Source organism: Thunnus albacares, chromosome 22, assembly GCF_914725855.1.
Source record: "Thunnus albacares chromosome 22, fThuAlb1.1, whole genome shotgun sequence".
Classification (NCBI taxonomy): domain Eukaryota; kingdom Metazoa; phylum Chordata; class Actinopteri; order Scombriformes; family Scombridae; genus Thunnus; species Thunnus albacares.
The window spans coordinates 5,982,504-5,998,740 of NC_058127.1; the positions used below are offsets into that span (position 1 = coordinate 5,982,504).

Sequence of the window (16,237 nt, forward strand, 5' to 3'; positions counted from 1 at the left end):
CATAATAATTATGGTTCTGGGAAGATCTGTGAACCTACCAAGAGAAGGGTGTTATGGGTAACCGTAGCTCCTAGAAGAGCCAATGTAGACACCATCCAAATCTCAACAACGCGTTGTGTGGACCTTAATGTCAAGCAAATTGACTGCTGGAATCAATTGCTCTCAGCAGGCGGGTCCAAAACGGAGACAAACACAAATGACAATGTGCTACAAGTGTTTTGCGAACTATCAAACATTTACAAATATTAAATATTTTTTATAAACTACTGTAAACAGAATTAGTTCAGAAAAATGTGACCAAAAAGTCGTAGCGGCAGGTCTGCAAATAGAAGAGAAAGTTTAGTGTTGTGCCATTTAGAAGGGTTGCTTTGTGTTATAACATCGTCAGGCGAATTTGCTATGACATTTTGAAAAGACGATGGTTATAATTGTTCACGTGTCTTCCAGTTTATTCTACTAATCCAGAAAAACTTGATTTAATATATGTATTTGTTTTCCAAGCAGAGTCCAAGCAAAAGCATCACAAGCTCAAAGGATGAAGACACATCGGAAGGAAAGGTAAACATGTTTTTTATTCACACAAACCTCTTATTCCCTCTTTGTGCCATACTTCAACCTTTCATCTAAACAGGAAATAAGACCTTCAACCTTGATGATATGATTTTCATTTCTTCTTTGTTCTTCTTCCAGGATCAAGATGATTTTACAGATGATATCATTTCTTCAGATGCCTACCTGTTTGATGAGCAAAATTTCAACATGGATGACTTTGTCACTGTTGATGAAGTTGGTGATGACATCGGAGACACAAGCCCTGATCCACAAATCTCAGCCGAGCCCGTCTCCACATCCAAGCAGTCCTCCAGAGAAAAAAGTGAAAGACAAATCTCTGACGTGTCATATGCTGCCAAACATACCTCAACAAGGTCCTCAAAAGACTCTAAGAGCTCAGCCTATTCCTCATCCTCTTCATCCTACTCATCCAGGTCGACTAGAGGCTCCTTGAAAAGCAGCCCATCCTCTACCTTGCCCGTTGTGTCACCAAATAAGTCAAAGGACTCATCTGAGCCCACCAAATCCCCTACCAAACCCTCATCTTCTGCCAGTGTCAGTAAGGCCTCTGTCTCTTCCTCTTCTTCACTGTCTGCTGAAACCCTTTCCTCCCCTAGTGAGAAAACACAGAGCAAGGCAAAATCTCCAGCCGCAGCATCAAACGCTGCATCCCCGAGTTGTAGGACCCGGTTGTCCTCGACTGCACATGAAAGGGAAAAGATAACAGCAGCAGTAACTGTCGAGGCATCAATAGAGCCATTTAGAGAATCCAAAGCTGGAGAGAGCGCAGTGGCAAAATCTGACCACAAAGTGTCAGCAGAGGGAATTCCTGTAAAATCTGTTGAGTCAGAGATAAAAATAGAAACATCATCAGAGATGCATCCACCTCCACAGGGACAGGGGGTAGACTTGACAAGCCAAACCCAGAAAGGCTCACCTTTCATGGGGAAGGATCCCCAAAGTCTGGAGATTGATTTTAATGATGACACACTGAAAGACGTGAAGAAAATCAAAGAGGGAGAGAAGGAAGGTTATGTTGAAAAACATACAGAAGAGGAAGAGGAGGAGGATGAAAACTACGAAATCCTTGATTCACTCGATGACCAAACAGACGAACAGATGGACGATGGGGGCCAAGATGGCAGCTCTGAAACCCAGCTAACTGGCCCCGAGGAAGGCCAGACTTTGCACGAGGAAAGCTATCAGGTCTTAGATAGTGTCAACGATGAAGGGAAAGTCTGCCCAGAGGAGTACAGTGAAATGGAAATGGACGGTTCTTTCCAAGTGTTAGACAGCGTTACTGAAGACCAAGCAGCTAAAGGTCAAGAGGACAGTCACCTGGTTGAAGATGATGATTCCACAGTAAAGCAGCTCTCTGAGGAAGATGTGATTCCAGTTGTCAACAAATCGGATGTTAAATCTGCAGTTGAAAATACAGCAGATGAAGAGAAGGAGACAAATGACAATAGAAGTTTCCAAGTGTTGGACACAGAGAGCAAGCAACCTCTAAAAGGCAGGGGAGATGGACAAAAGAGAAAACTGAAAGAGGAAGAGGTCAAAGACCAACTGCTTTCAGTGGAAATCTCGAAAGTTTCCAAAGGTGTTGAAAGTCCTGATGGCCAAATCATAAATGAAGACCATGACAACAAAGACACTTTAAAAGACCCTGACAGTGATGTTACTGAGCAAGAAACCTTTGAGGTATTGGATTCAATTGATGATCAAATTGCAACAGAAGATGACAGTCAAAAACTTAGCCCACATGTGACCCAAATGCCTGAAACTCCCAGTGACCAGATATCTAAAGAAGACATAGAAGAAGAAGAAGATGCATATCAGGTAATTGATTCTGTGGAAGATCAGCCAATGACTACTGAGACGGAGTCAGAGACTGACAAGGACAGAAGAACCAGGAAAGGGGAGATAACTGCTCGAAAAGACGAGAAACCAACAAGGAGTGGTCCCACAACCAGAACATCCAAAAGTGAAGAGAAGGAGAAATCACCAAAGAAACACGATAAGACAGTTAGAAAATATGAGACAAGAACAAGGAAGGACACCACTGCAGGAGTTTCTAAAAAAGACAAAGAGATCAGCGAAGTCCCTGAGGAGATGGTGTATGAGATCGTAGATTCTGTTGAAGATGAACCGGTTCAAGATGCTGCCAGCACAGAAAGGTCTGGTAGAAGAAGGAGTGCAAGAGGAAAGAAAGAGGATAAACTGACACTGAATCTCACAGAAATGTCTGAAAAACCAGACGGGGATGAGGAGGTAACATACGAGATTTTAGATTCTGTGGAGGACGAGACTGGCAAAGACGAACCGACCATCACAACAAGATCTACCAGAGGAAAAAGGGAAAGAACAATTAAGAAAGAGGACACACCAACAAGAAGGAGGCACACTCCTGCCAGAGATTCACAGGAAAGAAACCAGGAAAGAACACCAACGAAGCAAGAGAGAGTACCTCCAAAAGAGAGCACACCAACAAAGAAGAGTGACACTGTCATAAAAGAGGTAAGTGAGGAGGAGGCTACCTATGAAATTGTAGACTCTGTAGAGGATGAGGTCATTAAGGATGATCCACCCGCTACAGAAAGAAAAGGAAAAAGGGGAAGACCAAAGAAAGAGGTTAAAACGGCCAAAAATGACAGTGCAGCATCAAAGAAGGGTGACAAAGACTCCTCTGAAAAAGTGTCTGAAGAAGAGGCAACATACGAAATACTGGATTCTGTGGAGGACGAGGCAGGTGACGATCAGCCCCCCACAGAGCAGTCCAAGAGTGCGAAAAAGGAGACACTTGCAGAAAACAACAGCAAATCTCCCAAGAATGAGGACGAGGAGGAAGAACCTATGTATCAGATAGTAGATTCTTTGGAAGACGATCAAGTTCAAGAGGAGCTGACGACCACAGAAGACCACAGAAGTAAGGCAGAAGATGAAACTCGCCCTAAAGAGGAAGCAAAAACTGCACAAGATGACATATCAACATGTAGTACCACTGCAGCAGATGAGTCTGAAAGGGTGGTTGTCAAGCAAGAGACTATATATCAGATAGTTGATGATTTAGAAAAGGCGAACAATGATCCATCTGCTGCAGAGGGGGAAGCGAAGCAGGAAAGCTCACCTAAAAAAGACAAATCACCAGCAAAGTCCCAGAGAAACGGGGAAGGGAAAACCAAACAAAAATCACCCAAGAAATACGGCGCAACAGCTGCCGCCAGCGCTCTGGTGAACCTGGACGAAGTAAGCGAGGAAGAAGAGGATTACCCTGATGACACAGCTGAGGAGGAAGAAGTGAGGAAAAGGCAAGCGGCCGCAAAAGAGAAGCAGCTCGCCAAACACCGCAAAGAGAGGAAGACCAGGGAGACGGAGGAGAGGGAGAGGGAGAGGGAGCGAAGGAGCCGGAGCAGCAGCAGAGGAGGAAGCACGAGGAGGACGAAGGAGAAAGGGAGGGAAAAGGAGGAGACTGTGGAGGTAGACGCCAAAGAGCTGGTAACTCTGGATGAGGTGGGAGCAGATGAGGCTGTAGAGGAAAGAGTACCGGATAGCCAAGAGTGCGACGGAGAGATCACAGAGGCAGAGCTGCAGGCGCTGGTCACTCTGGATGAGATCGTAGAGGAAGAGGAGGAGGGAAAGGCAGAGCAAAACACGCCGGCGTCCCTTCCAGCCAACCAGGACGACGAATCAGTGGACTCCTTAAACCCAGAGGTGAGGTTAAGATTTAAAGCCATTTCTTTCATGTGTTAGAAACACAAGCAAACAGAAACATCGATGCTAAATATCTCTCATCTCTCCTGTCAGACTCTGGTGACTTTAGATGAAGCAGGCGATGATGAGGAGGAGAAGGCAGACGAAGAGAAAGATGAGGAAACATCAAGATCTGCTAAACGCAAACACGATGACGACACAGGTGTGTATGCTGTGTTTATAGAGGTGCTGGAAGTAAAAGTCTGTCATTTTTCCAGAAGACAACATTTTACATGACTCACAGTTGGAGCTTTTCTGTTGCTTTGATTGGATTGACGTGAAATTGCCCGGTTAAATCATCCGTAGAAAAGATAAACAAGTGTGCTAGAACATAACGGGTTCTTTGACAAGGGTCAAAGGTACAAGACTGTGAACCAAAACCTAGGAGGTAGAAGTCAACTACAACTTCCAAGGTGCATTTTGGCAAAAAAACATCCAATCAAGAGCTTAAAATTCTGTCAGATCCACCACTAACTGTGGCTGGAAGCTACAGATTATGATGTTGAGAAAACTGAAAAGATAATCTGCAGCTTGAATACATTCACACGCAAATTTTGTGTCAATTGTGTGTGAATTTAACAATTATAGCGCTGTGTTTTGAATTTGCGTCTCTGACTGGCTTCTTCAACTATTGTTGTATTTTTAACCATCTGCCAAAATGATGGACAAAACATGATTTTTCAGAAACAGTTAAAATAATTAAAACTGGTGACCATAACTTAAACCTATAGGATCGTTATAGATCTTGTCACTGGTTCTTGTTTAAAGGATAATTTGAAATGGGAAAACATAATGGTGGGGGACTGAATTAATTCTGAAATGCTTAGCTTAAAAAGATTTAGCTTACAATTTAGCTCAGCTTAAAAGGTCTGTTTAATATTATTTACTCATCACGTAGAATCGTAGTTTCTATAAAACATTAGTAAGTGAATTTTATTCAGCAATGTCAGTGCAAAACACACAAAAAGAAGATTTTGAAATGCAATATCAGATGGTGATGATGGTCCTTCCACTTTCCAACTTGGTTAAAATGAATCCCTTCAACATCATTTTCTGAATTGTTGTTTTTCTTGTCATGTTTTAGAAGAGAATATGCACTTTGTGACAGTGGACGAGGTGGGAGAGGTTGAAGAGGAGGAAAAGGAAGCAGTAATAACCAGGACACAAAGCAGAGCCAAGAAGAGAACCAGACAGACTCCTGGTAACCCGCATCTTTGTATTTAAAGAAACATGAAATTTAATCTACTGCTTTATTTTTCTACTTCCCTTTGCCTCATCTGCTTCGTTTTGTTTCACCACAGTGAGAAAATCTACCAGAGCGAAAAAAGAGAGCAGCGAGAAAGAGGAAGAAAACGAACCAGCTGGCACTGATGCTCCGCCTCCCTCTTCACTCGACGCCTCCTCGTCATCAGACAAACAGTCCTCGACCGACAGCCAGGTGGAGACTCAGAAGACAGACGTGGAAGAAGTGAGCCAAGCTGCATCTGCTGGGCAGGAACTGCAACTGGAGCATCCTGACAACCAGAACCTGGAAGCAGGTGAGGAGGAGGAGGAGGAGGAAGGATGGAGCAGGGCAGACAGAATGATGGATTAAGGCTATGAGCCCATTAACTTCTCTATCACCAAATGATATATTTTTAGCTCTAGTTACAGTGTTGATGGAGCTCAAATGATTTACAGATTGTTCTTTCCTCCTCTTCTCTAGTCGTGAGTAAACGGAAGAGCGAGCTCGTCGGACCTGAAGCGAAGCGATCTCGTTCTCAGTCTCCTTGCGTTGCCGCTGACTTCAAGCTGCCGCCATTCAAACCGAACAACCCGCTCGGTAAGACAAGGACACAGCAGTTTTGTTTAATTATTTTAGATTAAAATGTTTTGTTACATTTCTATTTTATGCCTGTTTCTCTCTCTCTCTCTCTCTCTCTCTCTTCAGGTCAGGAGTTTGTTGTCCCTAAATCGGGGTATTTCTGTAATCTCTGCTCTGTTTTCTACCTGAATGAGACCACAGCCAAGGATCTCCACTGCAGCAGCCAGAAACACTACAACAACCTGCAGGTACACACACACACACACACAATACTAAACACACACATAACAAAACTTAACACACTTTAACATCATATTATGTGTTTTCCTCTTTTTTTTTCCAGACACATTACCAGAAGCTTCAACGGAAACCATCAAGAAATTCAACACAAATCTCTCACGGCTCCATTTCGGATTAATTTTGACTCAAACTACTGATTTTTTTTTTTCCCTTTTTTTTTTTTTTTTTAATTTAAAAATGTGAAGATGAGCAAGTGAAACGTCTGCAGCTTGACGAACCACTAAGGACCGATTGCTGTCTGGAGCCTTCTTTCATGTAAATGTTGTGAATATATGAATATTTTAGCATGGATTGCCACATTGGGATTCAAACTTTAGAGTTTTTTGGTGCCTTGCTCTGCTTATAATTTCACAGTAACATTGCATCAGTTTTGTCTTGCAAAACCAAGAACATAAGCAGTATTTCATAGAGCATAAAAAAGGTTATAGGTCAGTTTTTAAAGGTGCTACATGTTACAGTTAGACACCGTAAAGGAGCAGAATCTAAGCCTGTGATCGATGTGTTTCTTTGCTATACGGCGCAAAACAGGAAGAGGGCGCTGTTCCTCCACATCGAACTGAGCTCCAGCCTTCAGTGTCTGTTGACGGCAGCACAAAGCTTGGGGGGAAATTATTTGTTCATCCTCTTGAAGTAAAGATGCCAGAAGAGGAAGCGATGGTACAGACGGGAAATGTGATCCGTTGCACAAAGTAGAGAAACAGACTCTGACAATCAGCTTCGCCCTGATCTCATTTACATAAAGTAGTATAATCTGATGTTATACAACATGTAGCATCTTTAGAAAGATTAACTGTTACTCCGGGACCCCTTTTATTTTTTAAAGCTGTATGAACACAATTTAATCTTGCACATGATGTAAAAAGGTCATAAATAAACTGTTAACTGCTCTAGTTTTATTAGCTTTGCTAGTGCAAATTTCCATCACTGTCAGATCAGGTGTCTTAACGAGCATTAGCAAGGTTAAGAATAATGAGAATTTTATGAGAGTAATATAATCTTGTCTGTCGATGACAATGTGAAGAGAGTTTCCTATTGTTTCTGTCAAGTCAGTACAAATCATAGATTATGTTATGTTTTTCTTTACTTTGAAAATGTATGTGAAATGGCACCTTTCATGCTACAAAATCAGCTGTTTTTCAGTTTCTGCACATGCATTCAGACTATGCCACTTTTACTGTTCTGCAATTATAAAGCAGCAGTGAGTCAGAACAAATATGTTTTTTTTTTTTTTTAAAGGAAAAATGTGTGTGTGTGTGTGTGTTACAAAAACAGAAGCTATTATTTTGAGTTACTGATTGATGGTAAAGTCATAAATGGTAGCAGGCAAAGAAAGGTCACTATTTTGATTGTCTTATTACTCACATTTCTCTTACTAAGGGGCGTCGTTGGGTGCTGTTTCCTTAAACGAGGGTCCAATATGTTGACTTATTTCTGTTGTGCACTTGTTCTGTTTCTATAAAATGTTAATTAAAACTTGAGTAAGTTACAGGATTTCTGATCATGGTTCATTCTACAGTCTGATAAATACATTTTAACAAGTTTACAATTCATCCTGGTGTTGTAGAGCTTCACTTCTGTATGAAGGGTTAATGGATAAAATAATGATTGAACAGGAACCTGATGAATATTAAGATTCTTGTTGAGTACTCTAGGAAGAATTAAATGAGTGATGAAGGAGGGAACATATTCTTTACCAAATCATTATCAAATAAGACAAAATAGCTACAAAAATACTTGAACAAGGAAGATAGAAGTTGAAAAATTACTGCATCAGAGTTATCATCTCATATCAGCATCTATCTTTTAATTAAAGATAAATCATCTATCAAACATTTATCAGCAGCATTGTGTGTGCGTTTTATAATGTCCCAGCATGTAGGTTAAAGGTACACTATGCAGTATTTTCCTGAAAAACAATGTATAGACTCTCAATCATCACTTATGACTCACTAGAAGTGTGCGGCGGTGTGTTTATCTGCAGAGACAATTTAAGAAATAAAAAGTTAACTCCTACATCAAAGTACAAGGACAATTTGATAACTGAAGTAACAATGTCATTGCAGATGTCATTATAAATCTGTGACCCTGTTCCATAGATGAGTCCTATTACCTGACTTCTATAAGCCCTTCTCTCTTTTAAACAGCTGGATGTGTAGCAAAAGACTGCTCCACAACATGGCACCAGTGCAAAGAAAAAAGGAACTTCTGGCTTCATTATCTACTTGAGACACTTAACATGAACACACAATGGCCCGGGTATTATAGTTATACTGAGTATGAACCATTGTTGTCTGAGTACACAAGCACTGTGGAGCATACCCACTGATAATATTGTACAGTCCTACCATTCTGAATTCATCACTACCAACATGAGCTGGAGGAGATGCATTTAATAAATACTGAATAATATTATCTTGCATCACCTGCAGTTTGTTCCTAAATTTGGCTGTCAAACCACACTACCAAGCCTCGTTCTGCTAAACAGGAACTTGAGTTTGCTGGCACACTTAGATAATATCTTAGCAGCAACAGACTTACAGGAGAGTGACTGGTCCAATATTATACCTGAAAATATATGAAACAATTGTCAGAGATACAATTTCTTTTCCATTACAAGAGACTTTGAACCAGTGATGAAACCATTGAAGGAGAAGTAAAAGTACCAATACAGCAATGTAAAAATATTACAAGTAAAAGTCATGCATAGAAAATCTTACTTAAATTAAAATATTGGTAGCTTGATGTAGTTCAAGTATTGCAGTAAAAGTAGTGGTTTGGTCCCTCTGACTGATATATTATTATATATGACATCATTAGATTATTAATAGTGAAGCATCAGTGTTAGAGCAGCATGTTACTGTTGTAGCTGCTGGAGGTGGAGCTAGTTTACACTACTTTATATACAGTTAGCTAGTTTAGTCCAGTGGTTCCCAACCTAGGGGTCAGGCCCCTCCAAAGGGTCAGCAGATAAATCTGAGGGGTCGTGAGATGATTAATGGGAGAGGAAAGAAGAAAAAACAAAGTTCTGATACACAAATCTTTGATTTTTGATGAAATATTGGATCATTTGAACATTTATTGAAATGAAACCATGTGAGAAGTTTAGAGGGAAAAACCACTATTTGATGGAGCTGTTAACAACTCATAGACATCTGAAGTATGACCCCTACTACACACTGCTTTTTGTAAGACGTCAAAACCCAAAAAAGGTTCAAAACCACTGATTTAAATTACTTGTACTTTACTTGAACATTTCCATTTGATGCTACTTCATACTTCCACTCCACTACATTTCATTTCTTAGAAAGAAGCAGTCTCTAGCTGGAGCTCCTTGTCATGAGTTGTTTGCAGTTCCATTAAAGAGACTTTTCACTCCTAAACTTATCATGTGGTTTTATTTAAATAAAACCACATGATAAGTTTATATATATATATATATATATATACTGTCATACTCATGAGAATCAGCCACCAATAACCCTGATATGTCATCGCCACAATACATTTTTCCCACAAATTCAAAAGAGATGTTGAGAAATTATTTCATCAGAATTTCCACTGTAGCACTAAAAGTGATAAGGAATGAGGAACATCTCATTTAATGCTAAATCATCCATGAAGGCTTTCTTTGCCTTTTGCACAACATCAGTGTATGAAGAACTCCCCAAAATATACCAGTGTCTGTGTTTTACAATGCAATATGTTACATGAATATAGAAACATTACAGATACAAAAACAGGCCATGTGGTGTAATTTTAATGTTTTAGGGACTGTTGATTTATATTGGCTAATATACAGTTTGTTTTGTCAATTAAATCTGTGCATGAAATATACTATAATGTTGAAATGTGTTGCTACTTGTTTCAGGGAGGTAATAACTGTGACATTTCAGTGTAATTTTCTTGTCCTCAGCTGAAATTATTTACTAGTTAGTTAAAAGTCACCACAACATTTTGCAAGCTATGTAAGCTTAAATGGTGCATAATTTGTAGTATTATTTTTTTACTTTTAAGTTTTTATTATTACAGGTTCTTAAATATTATGCTAATTTCCTGGAGTAATTTCTGGTATTTAACAATTAATTTGTATAACATCTTACAGAGTGGATGGTGCAATTTGGTACAAATCATAAGAAGAACAGAAAAAAGTGTTATTTGGGAAGTGCTAATTCATTATATGCAGGTTCATATGTAGTTGTTAATTAGCAAAAATTCTTAATAAATTAGATTCTTAACAATTCTTTGACGGACAGAAAATACTTCGTTTTCAGTGTGTAGTTATTGTGTCAAACTACATATTAGCATGTTAGATACATTTCACGTATACTTCCAAATGACATAACCCTTACAAAGAAACATCCTAAGAATTAATACTTACTGCAGCTACTTTTAAGAAATTACTGAAAAAACCTATTATGTTAACATATTGTTTGACATACAAACCAACACACTCCTAAAAATAGCTGCTGTGTGACTGTTGTTCACTTCCCAGAGATCCCAACAGTGTTGCCAGTGTGATGTCATACATACTGGCAGTTGGAAAAACAGTATGGCACTTCACACTCAAGTAAGCCAACCACTGCTGGGTGATGATTTTTCCCAGGCATGTCGCCACCGACACCCACTTTGTAATACTGCAAATGCAAGAGCTTTCATCAGTGGGCCATAGGCTAATCAATTGTGTTACCTCATTAGGTGATAGATACTGACTTAGCAAACATTTATTTTAATGTAAAACTTTGAGATTATTACTTTTAATGTTGTAATTTAACATGCACCGCAACAGGTGTCACATCTATGTATTGAGTTGTTTCAACATTTCTCTGTCATATATTTGTATGCATATTTTAAACTTAGCTATAATTATGAACAATTATGAAGTGAGTTTGAAATTGCACCAAGAACATGGCAATACAACATAAATTAAAACCACATCTAACTTTAATTTTTAGGAAATTGTCTACAGTAATGTAGCACAAATTCCTGTGTCCTCAGCAAATACAATCTCTTGACAAATACCAAAAGACAATGGTTACAAGCCTACACTGTAAAAAACAGCAAATTTAAATTGCAGTTTGAATTGAACATTTTGTGAACTGATTTAATTGATGATAGAGGTTTGCTCTAATCGTGAGTTTACAGACATTACTGATTAGAACAAACATTTAAGATGCACTAAATATATCCTTTTGTTTACATTTAGATTACAGATTGTGCTTTAAGTTTCTGAGTATATTTTACCTTGTAATAGTGTTTCTTTATGAGTGTTTCGTGAGTTCCCTGTTTTGTGTGAGATGTCAAGATAAGTAACTGTACCTAAGAGCTGCTTGTCTTGAGCAACATTATTGAAGCTTGTCATCACCATCATCTCCAACATGAAGATTCTGACTGTGTCTGCACTTGTTTGTGCCTTGATGGCTCTGACCACTGCTGACGGTAAATATTATATAGTAATGGTGTTATGTAGGATGAACAGGAATTTTATTTGTCTATATATACCAAGAAGAGATTATATATAACAAGAAGAGATTAACCAAGTCAATAACTTGTATGTCAAACTGTCCAGCTGTTCAAGAGGCAGAGGCTACAAAGGATCAAACAGGTCAGTGTGTATTCTTGTAGATTTCTCTTTAACTTTGTCCTTACCACGCCAAGATTTCGTGTTAATTTACCAGTTTTTACCTGACAAAGGGAGAGGCTTGTGGGTAGACCTAGTTAGTTCTGGTATTATGATAAGGAAAATGTTACTGTGTATGACCATATCCCTGTTAAGCTGCTTTGCTTACATACTTCTTTATATTTTCAAAGTGTACGTTTTCACTTTTTAAAGTTGCAAGTAGGGATGCAACTACTGATTAATTTCTTGATTCTCAAAAGCTGCTCAAAAAATGTCCATCACAATTTCCGAGAGGCCATGGTGATATTACCAAATGTCTTGTTCAACAAAACCAAAGATATTTAAGTGACTATGATGTTAAGACAAGAATAAGCAGCAAATTCTCTCATTTAAGAAGGTGAGTACATGTTTGGCAGTTTTGCTTGAAAAAGGACTTTAACAATTAACTGATTATTAAAATAGATGCAGATCAATTTTCTTGTGACCAGCTAATTGATTGATAGACTAATCATTGCAACCCTAGTTACAAGAGAAACCATTTTTAGTTTGAATACTAAACAGACTGGATATGTCTGTCAAACGTAACGTTATTTCAGAAAATGCTGGAGTGTAAACTTTCCCTAAATCAAATAAAGATCAGAACAAAGCCACTAACGTTAGCTTAAACTCTGATAGCATCCAGGACCAGTGGGAAACACTGCACAGTGGTTGTGCTAGTTGTGAACAGGGCATTTTTTAAAATGAAATCTGTAACTTCACAAACTAAGTTAGTTAATGATGTGCTCTTTGGCCTCAGAAGTAACGTTGTTGGTAGTAAGCTAGGTGGCCAGACATGCTAACGATAACAGCTTACGTAAGAGCAGATAAACATATAATTTGGTGCATTCCTTACTCCTTTGCTTTTGTATTTTTGGCTTTGGAAAGGGTAAAAATAAAGCATGCCACAGTCTTTAAATACCAAGTATCAAGAAAGCAAATAAGAGTATTTTTCAAAATGTCAAACCATTTCTTTAAAATTATCTCTAAAACTGACCAGTAAAGAGAGACCAGAAAAGGGGTGATAGGGTCTTGTCTTTTTGATGATTTAAGATTCCCCAGTATTCTCTTATTTGTTCTCAGATCAGAGACAGCTGGTCAAAAGGCCAATATATTGTCCCAGTGGTTGGAGTCGGTTCAGAGGTCGCTGTTTTCGGTACATCCCAAGAGCCATGAATTGGGCTGAAGCTGAGGTAATCAGGATAATTTCACCTCAGTCTTCTTTTTATTTTGCTTGCATATAAGATAAATGGTTAATTGACATATCGATGGCCGAAGAGCAAAACCTTCTATCTGAACAATGCACTTTTTTGAGAGAACTAAAAAAAACTTCTTCCAGACTTTTCTTCCAGAATGCTATTTGTCAAGGTTGCTCAGTACATAATATATTATGTGTTAACAATACCGACTAGGTATTAGTACCTAGCAAAGTGCAGATAGGAGGTTTTTCCCCACTTTTCCTGGATCTTTTTGCAGACAGGAGCTTTTGCACTTAGTGCAAGTTGGAAGAGGTTCTACATAACAATGCTCTAAATTAAGTTAATAATTCAAATTAAATTAAAAATAAAATTAAGTTTGTTTTCAGGTAAAAAGATGGGCCAGTATAGTAAATGTAATACATTGTAGTATACTAGGGCCAGAGGTTTTGTGCCTCAACATGTTCCCAGCGAACCTGATTGGAGGTTTTCACCAGGTGACTTTTCTTTCACAACAAAGGGCGAGATTATCTTGCAGACAGACTGAATATGAGCAGCCTTCCTTATTCTCATCATCTAAAGTGAAATCCGCCAATCAGAAAATTCTGCAGATAGGAGGTTTTGCACTTTGGCCATCGATATTCTGATTTGGTTTCCTTCAAATCCTCTATTTATTTGTTTCTCTCCATTTTATTTATTGTAGAAAGAGTGCCAATCCATGAATGCAAACCTCGCATCAGTACATAACATAGAGGAGTACCATGTGATTCAGCGGCTGATATTGACAGCCACTCATGGGTATAAAGAAGCATGGATTGGAGGCTCTGATGCACAAATGGTATAGGTTTTATTCATTATAACACGTCGTTTAGTTCATTTTTTAAAATCATGTCTCATATTCTACTCTGTTTTCTTGTCTAGGAGGGCACTTGGCAGTGGAGTGACGGTTCACGTCTCTCATATCTGAACTGGTGTTCTGAACAGCCTGACAACAACTTTTTTGGCCAGGACTGTTTACAGATGAACCATGGAGGTGAATCAAAGCACATTATTTCCAGTGAGAGTGTAAAGTTACAGCTACTTTGTCAGAAATACAATAGAAGGGCAACTTGTGTATCTATTAGCAGTGCAGGTAAACAAACTCAGGTTGTTTTAATTAAGAAGTCAGTCAACAATAATTGCAAATGCAATCTTATTTTATGCTAGTTTTTCTTTGCTAAAAACATTGAAAATGTTCAGTTTTTTGGACTCAAATCACTTTCGATAAACAATTTTGAAGCATTTAGTGCTATCCTCAGTAACAGACTGCTTCACAGTTAAAGCCGCCCCAGGTCCCACCAGATGAATGGTTTTATTGTGAAGCTGGAGCAGTAGGAAATGTCTTTTTATTAGCAATAATTTGATCTTTTCACATCCACCAGGTCACTGGCAACCCACTTAAGCCAGTTTTAAGCAGCTTAGCATCACAGTAATGAGTAAAAGCAATTGGCACAATTTGGCCACTTGGAGACGTTTGAAGAGGTTTGGGGACACCAGTGACACCACAAACTAAAAACTCCCTAGATCTGATAAGGTTAGACCTAGAGGTCTGGAATTTTATATATGAGTGTTTGACAAGATGTAGAAGGTATGTGGTGATTTGCATAGTTCTAGCATAAAGCATGTCCTAGTTATTGTTATTCAAAATATGACTCAATATAGATGAGGACCAAAAACACTTTTTTGAGCCTTATTTGAACTGATGTAGTTTTGGTTGTGTCTTAGCCACATGCTAAACAACACATTTCCAGAAACTAGAAGATATTACCTTTCAAATAAAGCATAATACATGCATTTTGGCCTCAAAGTTCTTCTGTTATAAGCTTTTCCATTTGGGTATGCCAAATAGGCGAAAATACAAAAAAAAAAAAAAAAAAAGAAAAGGGTGCATGTTAAGAGGCTACTACAGCTCTGATACTACTGCAACAGATTGAACAGTAAACAATGAGGCTGATATCAATAAAAATGAAATTAAAACCAGTAATGTTGGATTAGATGCTGCATCGTGTCCTGTGAATCCCTCGAGCCTGTGAAGGCAATCTGAATCCTGGGTGGGATCCCGACACTGGCAATGAAAACTACTACATAGAAAGGCATTTACAGAATGTAAAAACATAAAGTGCTGAAAATGCAGACCATAGATTGAAACAAAAACTGGTTTGATTTAATAAAAATCTTAAGGATTATAACTTTAATTTATGAGTGGTATAAATGATAATGGGTTAAAGGAAAAAAACAGGGGAAAAAGCATAATGTTTTGGAATTTGCCGAAAGGATTAATTTTTTTGCAAAAGCTCTCTGAATAAAATATTCTTTGGTTTAATTAAATAAGAATTACATTGTAAATAGTTTCTGATAGATAAGTAAGAGAAAGATTGGTCTCTTATGAATGTTTTCCACAGTTACCATAATGTTGTTTTAACATTCAGTAGTTTTCTATCTGGTGATGTTGGTATACAGAACAAGAACAAACGCTCCTGTGTTTATGGTGTTTACAGGAAACAACTGCTGGGATGACACGAAGTGTAGCAGTCATCTCCCGTTTGTCTGTGGCAAGGAAATCAATGGATTCCTGGATTAACGTTGAGGCATGAAGTAACTCAAAATCACTGATGGATGTGTGTTTATATTTGCAATCTCATCTTTGCTTTATCAGTCTCATAAACATGTATAACCTGAAGTCACTTTGACATCTTTATTTCTTTACTATCGCTGTAACGCTACTTAAGGAACGAAGTGACAAGTGACATAAACTGGAGCTGGTTTGTCTGTCAGGTCTTGTACCTAAAGAGCAGACTGAATGTGTTTTGGAAATAATGCTTTTAGCACCTTATTCTAGAGAGTGATCTTGTCTTTCTTGTCTTGTTTAAAAGTAAAAGGCTGAAGCATCAAAACAAACTGGTCTGTGAGTCTCTGTTAAATCTACACTGCTGTTTTTTTCAA

At 38.5% G+C, this 16,237-nt stretch overlaps 2 protein-coding genes across 3 annotated transcripts in view; both read left to right on the forward strand.

The window, feature by feature from the left end:
• LOC122973207 overlaps positions 1-7,897 on the forward strand; it is a 48,642-nt gene extending 40,745 nt beyond the window's left edge. The window contains exons 28-35 of one of the 2 annotated variants that reach the window (XM_044340543.1): positions 502-558; positions 691-4,263; positions 4,357-4,465; positions 5,387-5,503; positions 5,604-5,840; positions 6,008-6,124; positions 6,233-6,354; positions 6,450-7,897. In XM_044340543.1, coding sequence (XP_044196478.1) covers positions 502-558; positions 691-4,263; positions 4,357-4,465; positions 5,387-5,503; positions 5,604-5,840; positions 6,008-6,124; positions 6,233-6,354; positions 6,450-6,524 — 4,407 coding nt within the window. In that variant the 3' untranslated portion in view covers positions 6,525-7,897. The remainder of the gene's footprint in view (positions 1-501; positions 559-690; positions 4,264-4,356; positions 4,466-5,386; positions 5,504-5,603; positions 5,841-6,007; positions 6,125-6,232; positions 6,355-6,449) is intronic. The other variant, XM_044340545.1, reaches the window with a different exon arrangement.
• Positions 7,898-10,563: 2,666 nt separating this feature from the next.
• On the forward strand, positions 10,564-16,192 carry LOC122973994 (type-2 ice-structuring protein-like). Its single transcript, XM_044341820.1, has 6 exons — positions 10,564-11,842; positions 11,973-12,008; positions 13,143-13,252; positions 13,959-14,093; positions 14,177-14,288; positions 15,793-16,192. Exons 1-6 carry the CDS (start codon positions 11,782-11,784, stop codon positions 15,873-15,875), a joined length of 537 nt encoding a protein of 178 aa, XP_044197755.1. The 5' UTR covers positions 10,564-11,781; the 3' UTR covers positions 15,876-16,192.
• Positions 16,193-16,237: the final 45 nt, after the last annotated feature.

What these genes read in the sequence shown, in the direction of transcription:
- LOC122973994 (XM_044341820.1), top strand. Translation starts at nt 11,782, where the DNA reads ATGAAGATTCTGACTGTGTCTGCACTTGTTTGTGCCTTGATGGCTCTG. An exon ending in GGCTACAAAGGATCAAACAG is followed by an intron (nt 12,009 to 13,142) that starts GTCAGTGTGTAT and finishes ATTTGTTCTCAG; the next exon opens with ATCAGAGACAGCTGGTCAAA. An exon ending in TGAATTGGGCTGAAGCTGAG is followed by an intron (nt 13,253 to 13,958) that starts GTAATCAGGATA and finishes TATTTATTGTAG; the next exon opens with AAAGAGTGCCAATCCATGAA.